This window comes from Enhydra lutris, unplaced genomic scaffold (genome assembly GCF_002288905.1).
Source record: "Enhydra lutris kenyoni isolate GAN:26980312 unplaced genomic scaffold, ASM228890v2 scaffoldscaffold13, whole genome shotgun sequence".
Lineage (NCBI taxonomy): Eukaryota > Metazoa > Chordata > Mammalia > Carnivora > Mustelidae > Enhydra > Enhydra lutris.
Genome location: NW_019154097.1, coordinates 36,759,277 through 36,769,040, shown reverse-complemented (window position 1 = coordinate 36,769,040; position 9,764 = coordinate 36,759,277). Strand labels below are relative to the sequence as shown.

Below are 9,764 nucleotides of genomic sequence, written 5' to 3'. Positions count from 1 at the left end.
GGGCCCGCGCACGCCGGGGGCCCACCATGCGGCGGCTGCGGCGCCTGGCGCACCTGGTGCTCTTCTGCCCCTTCTCCAAGGGCCTGCAGGTAGGCGCCCGCCTGCCCGGCTTTGGTGCAGGCCGCGGCGGCCAGCCTGGGGGCCGGCTGCGGGCCGCGGGGTTCCACGCGCTGCGTGGCCTTGGGGCGGCTGTGGGGCCGGGAGGGGTTGGGGAGGGGGCGTTGATGGGGCGGGCGGAGGGGCGGTGGATGCTGCGGGCTGGCAGACCCTGCCCCCGGGACTGAAGAAGCCCCTCCCCACGGCTGGACCCCCTCCCCTGCGCGGCCCCCACCCCGGAGGCCCAGAAACCACGCCTGATCCTTGCCTCTTTCCCCACTTAAAAGAGGTAAGGTTTGCTTTTCTGTAATGGAAGACTTGGGACACACAGAAACGCTCTCAGAAAGACAGAACCTCCCCGGGGTCATCTCCCAGCCAGCCCGAGCGTGGGGGTGTGCCTGACTCCACCATGACCTTGGACAAGTCACCGGCCCTACCGGGGCCGCTGTCTGCTGGGGAAGCCCGGGCTCCCTTGGGGACCCCTCTGAGAAGCCTGTCGCTTCTGCTCTGGGTGGTCGGAGCCAGGCCCACCCTGAGATGGCCGTGGGCGCAGTAATGTTCAAGCAGCCCACACCTCCCTAGCCTCCCCAGGCTGTCCTGGGGCCAGGGCAACAGGGTCCCTGCCAGGGTCGTGCCCTTGGCCCTGGGGCCTGGCTGTCCTCAGCTCCCACCCCAGGGGGAAAAGCCTCAGAGCCAGGAGATGTTCGGGTTTTGGGTTTGTGTGGGACACCCTCCCGGCCCGCCTGGGTGCATCCTGGTCTTGGGCCAGCAGTAGGGGAGGTGGGTGCTGAGGGGGTCTGAGGACCCCCTAGGCGAGGAAGTGGGCTGTGCACTGGCCCCCTCCCCCTCCCAAGGGAGTTGACCAGGTTGCTGCCTGGGCGGCCCAGAGCTTGCCCTAGGACCCAGGGCAGGCTGCTTCCCAGGGATCTGAGCCAGCCCCGCCCACCTGCTATTGTCAGGTCACATTCAGGGCCTCAGTTTCCCTCCTGGACTGCAGATAGGGTTGGAGCCATCGTGCATGTGGGGCGCTGGCCCGTGGGTAACGTGGCTGTTCCTGACCCCGAGTCAGTGGCTTCACCAGGAGCCAGCGGCCTGTGGCGTTGGGAGCGGTTGCATGGGATGCACTAAAAAGCAGGACCTGCCCTGTCCTGGGGGCTCACTCACGGGGGACTCATGGGGGCCTGGGACTGCTCCTAGAGGAAGTACCCATCTAAGAGCAGGCTGTCGGCACGGTCAGAGCTGGCCAGGTGGGGACAGTGTCCTGGGAGAGCCTGGCGGGGCGGGTGGGTGTCTGGCTGGGGTGTGGCTGGTGTCCCTCTGTGAGCCTGGGTCCACCCCGGGGTCAGCCCCAGGTCCAGCGCTGCTCCAACCTGCCCTCCTCCGGGCTGCCAGCCCCCCCCGACACAGGCTGCCAGGCCCCCCCAAGGCCGCACTCACCCCCACCGACAGCATTGTTCTTTGCCAGCCGGAAATCTTGGGACCTTGTCCTGGCAAAACAACACCCCGCAGTCCCCCACCCGCCGTTTCTTTGCTTTCCTGTTTTCCCTTTTGAACAAATCTGACGGAAGCAGATGTGGTGCAGGACATGGGGGCCCAAGGCCCAGCCCTCTCATTCTGCCCAGAGCGCTCCAGTCCTTGCTGCTCTCAGTGGCCACTGAGGCCCCAAGCCCATCCCTGGTGCTCTCAGGGGTCCTCCTGCTGCAGCCCCTCCCAGGAGGGCCAGCTCTGTGAATGGGTGCCCTGGAATGCAGGAGGTGAGGCCCCCATCTCTCCTGTAGGAGCCGTGAAGGGGACCACAGCTGCCCGCCCCTGCCCTGTCCTCACTGGAAAGCCAGCCCCCGCCTTTGGCTAAGCAGGCCCCAGGGCGAACAGAACTGGAGTCGCTGCCCAGTGGAGCACGGGGTGGTTGGAGTCGGAAAGGACACGTAGCACCTCCTTTGGAGGTGGGGGCGTGAAGCTCTGGGCTCCCTGGCCCCTGGGTCCCAGCCCCTTGCTCTGGGGTCCCCCCAATGGGAACACTAGTAACCAAGGCCCCTCAGCGGGCCCTCCTGGACGGCAGTGCAGGCGGCTTGTGATTGGCCAGGGCGAGGGTGGGGTGGGGTGGGGCGGGGCGCTGGATGGGAGGCCCCACCCTCGCCCACCTGCTGCAGGTGTGTCTGGGCCCCTCGCACCGTAATTCTGCTGGGGAAGCCTGGCAGAGGGGCTGAGCCCCCGAGACGCTGTTTCCACCCCACCCCACACACTGTAGGCCAGGGGCCGTCTTATTTACTCCCCATTGTGGGGACATACACAGGACATAAAAGTGATGATCTTACCCGCTTTAAAGTGCACAGTCTGGGGGCGTCAGCGCGTTCACACTATTGTGCACCATCCCTCTGTCCGTCCCCAGAATGTGGCTGTCTGCCCACGCTGGACTCTGTCCTGTTAGACATTGACCCCCGCCCCTGCCCGGTGTCTGTGGGTCCGACTCCTCTGGAGCCTCCTGGGAGTCAATCCTTCGGGATGGGTCCCTCCCCACCAGGCAGACCTCGCTGGGGACCATGTCCTCCTCGTTCATACTCAGTGTAGCCGGTGTCAGGATTCCTTCCTCTTAGAGTGAATGATTTTCCACAGTGTTGGACGGACCCTGTTTTGTGTAGCTATTCAGCCATCGGTGGATGCTTGGGCTGCGTCCCTCTTTGGCTGTGGGGACAATGCCGCCTACTCGCGGTGTCCGAGGTGTTGTCTCTTCAAGGCTCACAGGGCAGCTGGGCCACTGAGGCCTGCCCTGTTCACCTGCAGCCTCTACCTGCTGTCCCCACCGAACACCCCCCCCATCCCGGGCTGGGCCTGCTTCAGCCGCAACTGTCCACTGGTCAGAGGATGGTGTACGGGGCGGGGGGGCAAGGGATTTTCCAGCCTGACCTTGTGCAGAGGTTAAAGGTCATTATGAAATGAGCTAGGAGGGAACTTTGTAAAAAATATCCTTATTCATCAAAACAGAGTCGCCTCCTGCGTGTTCCCCTGCAGTCTGAGATCTATTCTTGCCTGCTCATGAGATGTAAAATCTGGGAGCACCAGGCCCAGGCCCTCGCCGCAGAGTGGGCGCACTGAGGATGCAGGGGGCCGGGGAGGAAGACCCGGGAACACCTGTCTGCTGGGCCGCTTCGGAAGCTGGAGCTGGGCAGGGTGCTGGCGCCAAGGGGCCGGCCGGTGGGGGCACCCACACCCCGAATGCGGCACTCCCTCACTGGCCTCTCTCCCAGCAGGGCCGGCTCCCGGGCCTCAGGGTCAAGTACGTCTTCTTGATCTGGCTGGGCGTCTTCGTGGGCAGCTGGATGGTGTACGTGCACTACTCATCCTACGCGGAGCTCTGCCGCGGGCACGTCTGCCAGGTGGTTATCGTAAGTGTCGCCTTGGGCCAGCCTTGCAGCCGGACTCCTCCCTGCCCGGTGCTGGCCCATATGCAGGGGCCACTTAGAGCTGGCCCTGGATGCTCAGAGGGACCAGCGGGGGACTTTGAGATGCAGCCGAGGGCGGTGGGTGTGGTGGGGGGGGCTGCAGGTGCAGGGAGAGTAGGGCTGGGATGGTCAGAGATGCGTGCAGGGAGGACTTTTAGCAGGGAGCCTGGGATGGACAGATGCTGGGGACCTTGAGCGCACCTCCTGGGGCCAGAGGTTCACCAAGGAGGCCATGGGTAGGGTCCTTGTGGGGAACAAGGGGTGGGGGGACGTGCTCAATGGCAGCCTGTGGCCTCAGAGTGAGTGTGACGTGTGCATCCATGGGTGTGCCCATGAGGGAGAAGGCGTCATGAGCCTGTGTGTGCCTGTACACAGGAAGGCACGTGGGCTCATGGGTGCACCCCTAGTGGACACCCCGTGACTTGGGCTGGAGCGACCAGCCACACCAGCCCCAGCGGCCCTGGTAAGGCCCAGACTCTTCTGAGCCCGCCCCGCAGCCTGGCCGGCCTTCCCAGGCAGTTTGAAGCCCCCAGCGAGCTGATGGCCGGGGTTCTGATGCCCCGGGCCGGGTCTGGAGCTGCTCCTCTTGCTGTAAGATGAAGAGGGTCCCCTCTCCTGGGGGACTCTGTGGGACTGACATTGGCCATGGAAGGGTGCAGGCAGGCCTGCTCTGGCCAAGGTCCCACAGGGCCCAATTTGGGGAAGCCCAGAGGTGGGAAAACCCCTGCGACAGGATTTGCAGGAGGCTGGGGGGGCTCCAGTCCCGACTGATGGCAGAGTACCTTCCCAGAGGGCTGGGCGGGCACAGGGCACCGAGGATGCCGTGCCCATGCTCGGGGGAAAGGCCTTCTCCTGCCTGTTCTCAGCACGCTTCAGAACAGCTCACCGGTGGCCTCCAGGGGCCAGGCCTGAGCTGGGCACTGGACTGATGGCTTTGCCCTCACAGTCCAGGGGCTTGGGAGACAGGTAAGGAGCCTGACATGGAGCCTCTGGTCGGGGGGGGGGGGTGGGGTGTGTGTGTGTGTGTGTGTGTTGGGGGGGGGGGGTGTTGGTGAGGCCCTGCTGTTGGACTGCTCAGGGTGAGGATGGGGCTGGGGAGGGCTAGGAGCCGGCGGTGTGGCCACCGGCCCTGAGAGGCAGGTGAGAGCTGGAGGGAGCTCTGGGGGTGGGAGGGACACAGGGCAGGAATGAGGGTGCGGGGGTGGGGGGGGTGGGGGGAGTCTGGCCTAGGGGTGCAGGGAGCAGCAGCCTAAAGGGTCGGCGGGTATTTCTGAGCCCGAGTAAACTGTGTCCCCGGGGCATCTCCCTGGGGTGTCCCTAGGCTGTGGGGATGCCCCCTCCTTTCCAGAGGAAACCTGCCTGCTTTGTGGGGTTTCATAGTGTGTCCAAGGGTGGACCAGGGGTCATGAGTTCCTATGGGCTCTGGGTGTTTGGCAGGTACTCCTTCCCCTGCAGGTGGGAAACGGGCTGGGAGGGCGGGCGACTTGCCCAAGCCTGATGGGCCAGGACCGCGGGGCACACTGACCCCCTCTGCCCGAGGCAGCCAGGCTCCTTCCCTGCCACAGGTGAGGAGGAGTGGTGTCGGGCAGAAGCCTGTCCTTAGCCGGTCCCCTCAAAGGCCCTGCGGTTCTGGGGGGGTGGTTCTGGGGCTCAGAGTCAACCCCCTGTGGAACCCCCTACAAGTGGGTGGAATGGGTTTCCTCACGGCTGCTTTGCCGTCCTGATGAGTGGCCGTGGCTTTCCGATGCCACACGCAGAGGCCTTCTTCGTGGGGCCTCTGGTTCTGGCCCTGGCCTGCTCTCCGTCCCCACACTCTGGTGGCACCCTGCTCTGCACACTGCCCACTCACTTCCCTCTCCTTCCTCCCAGCCCGGCTGCGGCAAGGGCCCGGGCTCCATGGCAACGCTGTGCTCTTCCAGGAAGGCACCCCCCGCCCCCCCCCCCCCCCCCCGCCAGAGCTCCGGATGGCGGCGCCTCCCTGGGGGTGGGGGGGGCGGGCCTGATTGCGTCACCTCCGGCTTCCCCACTTCCTGCCTGTCAGCTCAGACCCAGGGACCAGGGGACTGCAGGGGAGCAGCCGCTGCTGAGCTGAGCCCAGCCTGATTCTGGCCGCCAGCAGCTCCCAGGGCATCTGGCTAAGGAGGTGGCCTGGCTCAGCCCCCTCCACCACCCTCGGGGCAGGGGCAGGGCCCCATGGTGTCGCAGGCTCTGCTGCTCCTACTTCCTGCTACAGGGAAGAGCACACGTCGGGGAGACCCTGACTCGTGCACCTCGCAGGCCGCAGGGAGCAGAGGGTCTTGCCAGCGGGGCAGGGGCCCTGACCCTCCGCGTGGTCAGGTATGGCCAAAGGCTGCTGGTTCCCAGCTGTAGTGGTCTGGAGCGGCTGAAGAACCAGGGGCCTCACCTGCAACCTGTGGATGCTAGGGGAGGGGCCCCACGGCCTCAGGCCACTTCCTGGTTCTCCTTCCTGTGCCCAGTGTGACCAGTACCGCAAGGGCATCATCTCCGGCTCCATCTGCCAGGACCTGTGCAGTCTGCATGAGGTGGAGTGGAGAGCGTGTCTGTCCTCTGTCCCAGGGCGGCAGGTGAGCCCTGCAGGGTCTGGCTGGGGTCACCCTGGGGGCAGCGGGAGGGGACGTCAGCTTGAGGACTCCTGTGGCCCCTTGCAGGTGTACAGTGGGCTGTGGCAGGGCAAGGAGGTGACCATTAAGTGTGGCATTGAGGAGGGCCTGGACCCCAAGGCCAGGTCAGAGCCAGCCCCCCGGCAGGAGCTGCTGCTGTTCGACAAGCCCACCCGGGGCACGTCAATCAAGGAGTTCCGAGAGATGACCCTCAGCTTTCTCAAGGTCAGTTGGCTCCTGGGGGCCGTGGAGCCCAAGGCAGGAGACAGACTGGTGGGAGCCACAGCAGTGTCCAGGCATCTGGCTGGACCTCAGCTCCAGGCAGACCCTGGCTCAGGGTCTGTGAGCAATGACTGGGTGCAAAGGACCCCTTCTAGTCTCCCTGGCCCCAGGCCAACCCACCCAGGGTATCTGGGAGGCATGAGAACTCTCCACTTGGGAAGCAGGGTGGGAGCAGACCCAAGTGCCCAGCCCCCAGCTCCCTGAGCACCAGCGGAGACATGGGGACATGGAGCCCCAGGAGCAGCTCCTGGAGAAAGGATGATGCTCCTGTGGTCAGCGAGGGGGCTTCCCACAGCCCTGGGTAGTTCCCTCCATGCACGCTTAGACGCCGGGCTCTCCCAAGCTGGCAGAAGCGCTGGGGTCCCATGTGCAGCCCGCCCGGCGGACTCCCAGGGGTCCGAGCCAACTAGGTCAAGGTGGCAACTGCCAACGCAGACACCCACCACCAGGCCAGGCTTGCTGGCCCTGAAATGACTCGGTCTCCCTTTCTTTGGGTCCCAAATGTCAGGCGAATCTGGGAGACCTGCCCTCCCTGCCCGCGCTGGTCGGGCAGGTCCTGCTCATGGCCGACTTCAACAAGGACAGCAGGGTGTCGCTGGCCGAGGCCAAGTCGGTGTGGGCCCTGCTCCAGCGGAACGAGTTCCTGCTGCTGCTGTCCCTCCAGGAGGAGCATGCGTCCCGGCTGCTGGGATCCTGCGGGGACCTCTATGTCACCGAGGGGGTCCCCCACAGCTCCTGGCACGGAGCCGCTCTCCCGACCCTGCTGCGCCCGCTGCTGCCCCCCGCCCTGCACACGGCACTGCAGCAGTGGCTGGGGCCCGCGTGGCCCTGGAGGGCCAAGATCGCCATCGGGCTGCTGGAGTTCGTGGAGGAGCTCTTCCACGGCGCCTACGGGACCTTCTACATGTGCGAGACCACGCTGGCCAACGTGGGCTACACGGCCCAGTACGACTTCAAGATGGCGGACCTGCAGCAGGTGGCGCCCGAGGCCGCCGTGCGCCGCTTCCTGCAGGGCCGGCCGTGCCGGCACAGCGCCGACTGCACCTACGGCCGGGACTGCAGGGCGCCCTGCGACCAGCTGGCGCGCCAGTGCAAGGGCGACCTCATCCGGCCCAACCTGGCCAAGGTGTGCGAGCTGCTGCGGGACTACCTGCTGCCCGGCGCGCCCGCCGACCTGCGGGAGGAGCTGGGCCGCCAGCTGCGCACCTGCACCACGCTGAGCGGGCTGGCCAGCCAGGTGGAGGCGCACCACTCGCTGGTGCTGAGCCACCTCAAGACCCTGCTCTGGAAGGAGATCTCCAACACCAGGTACTCGTGACCGCGGCCCCGAGGACCCCGTCCACGGCCGGGCCGCGCAGCCTGGAACGGGGATGGGGGCAGGAAGGAGCGCCCGGGGCCCGACCACAAGGGCCGGCCGGAGGACCCGCTGGGACCTCAGTCGTTCCGAAGAACGTGTGATGTAAATAAACCGCTTTTCTGTGAGTGTCCCTGGGTTCCCTCCCACCATGCTGGACCTGCCTCCCATACCCGCCATCGGCCCGGTGGGCTCCGAGGTGGGGGCTGCCCTTGCCCAGGCCAGACGGAACGCAGAGTGGTCCTTTGGGTCCCAGTCCGCCAGACAGGCCTCAGTGGGCAGCACAGGTACAGCCTCTCCTAGAGCCATGTTCTGGGGCGGGGGGTGGAGGGAGCGCGAGAGGGGGTGATGGGCACGCCAGATGCGGACATGTTCTGTGCTGGCCTGTGGTATGGTTCCCAAGAAGGTAACAAGGGAGACCAGGTGTCCTGGCAACGAGCGGTTACCAGGAACGGGCTGCTCCTGTCCCAGACGCTCTCTGGCCGTGCTGGCCGCGCAGAACTTCAACAGACGTCCGGGAACCACTAGGTGGAAACCCACCACCATCTCCCTGTCCCACCCCAAGGGGCAGTGCAGGTGGCTCCCTCTGCCTCTGTTCTGGGAAGTGGACAGCAGACCCCAGGAGGCTCAGGGAGCTGGGGGAAGGGCTGCGCCCCCATCCCGGGTCGTGGTGGGCAGGAGAGTCTCCTCCTTAAGTCCTTGGGGGCCGCTGACCTTTGCAGGCTTAGCGAGTGGTTACAATGCCTGGAAAGGCGATGCGGGGACCCAGGTGACACCGTGCGCCCCCCCCCCCAATCCTCCTGCTCGGGCCTCAGCTAATCACACTGTGAGGAAAAGCCAAGTGTTAAGACGGTTTATTTAAGACCAATTTATTCTCAAATTTTGCCAAAAGAGAAACACTTTTACTGAAAAACATATTCCAAAATTTCAACCATAATACCCACATTGTTAGTAGTAATTCCTAAAACTCATCCTATGTACGTTAAAAATAACTTTCTTCCCATCTAGATTTTTCTCCCCTGCGGGGTGGGCAGTGGATAACCCAAATATGGCACAAAAGCAGTTTCCAACCGGGACGCCGGGGGTGACTCCGTCGGTCGAGGGCCCCCTAGATTTCTGCTTCAGACTCTCCCTGTCCTTCCTCCCAGCCCCGCCCCCAGGCTCGTGCTCTAAAATCAGTCAGTCTTAAAGGGAAAAAAAAACTAGCATCACGGGCTCTGGCAGTCAGAAAACTGCAAAAACTTTACGTCCCCCTGAACACGATGGCTGGGGGTTAAGAATCAGGGCACGAGGGGCACCTGGGTGGCTCAGTGGGTTAAGCCTCTGCCTTCGGCTCGGGTCATGATCTCAGGGTCCTGGGATCGAGCCCCATATAAGGCTCGCTGCTCGGCAGGGAGCCTGCTTCCTCCTCTCTCTCTGCCTGCCTCTCTGCCTGCTTGTGATCTGTCTGTCAAATAAATAAAATCTTAAAAAAAAAAAAAAAAAAAAAATCAGGGCACGAGGGTGCGGGGGACGCCCACTCACCCTTCGCCTGCTACACGAGGCACACGCAGGGCCGCGCGGACAGGCCTGGGGCCTCCAAGCTGGGGTGCGCCCTGTCCTTGCCCAGGCCACAGCGGCGACTGGGGGCGCCCCTGCAAACCACCCCTGGGCCCCACCTCTCCGCCTTCGCCCGCCTGCATTTTCTGGAATCCGGAACAGCCCCCGCGGCCCCGCCCGGCAGCTCCACCTGCTGCGCAAACGTGACCGCTTCCCAACACCCCGACGTTCTGCAAACGTTTTAGAAAATAAATGCTGAGTATCTTTTTTTTTTTTTTACCTTGAAATCCGTGAGCCTCTCCCCAAGCAGCCTGCCCCGCCTGCGTGTACCGTGCTGAGCTCCCCCCTGCAAGAAGGCAGGAATGCCGAGTCACACCCGTCCCCCCACAGGCGTTCCCAAGGCCACCCCCCCACTGCCCTGCTTCACAGGGC

General features: G+C 64.6%; 1 protein-coding gene across 1 annotated transcript; it reads left to right on the top strand.

Moving 5' to 3' along the window:
- Window positions 1-26: 26 nt before the first annotated feature.
- Window positions 27-9,127, top strand: LOC111146426 (family with sequence similarity 69 member B). The gene is made up of 5 exons (XM_022501972.1): window positions 27-89; window positions 3,345-3,479; window positions 6,014-6,121; window positions 6,206-6,382; window positions 6,948-9,127. The coding sequence occupies exons 1-5, from the start codon at window positions 27-29 to the stop codon at window positions 7,755-7,757; spliced, it is 1,293 nt and encodes a 430-aa protein (XP_022357680.1). The 3' UTR covers window positions 7,758-9,127.
- Window positions 9,128-9,764: the final 637 nt, after the last annotated feature.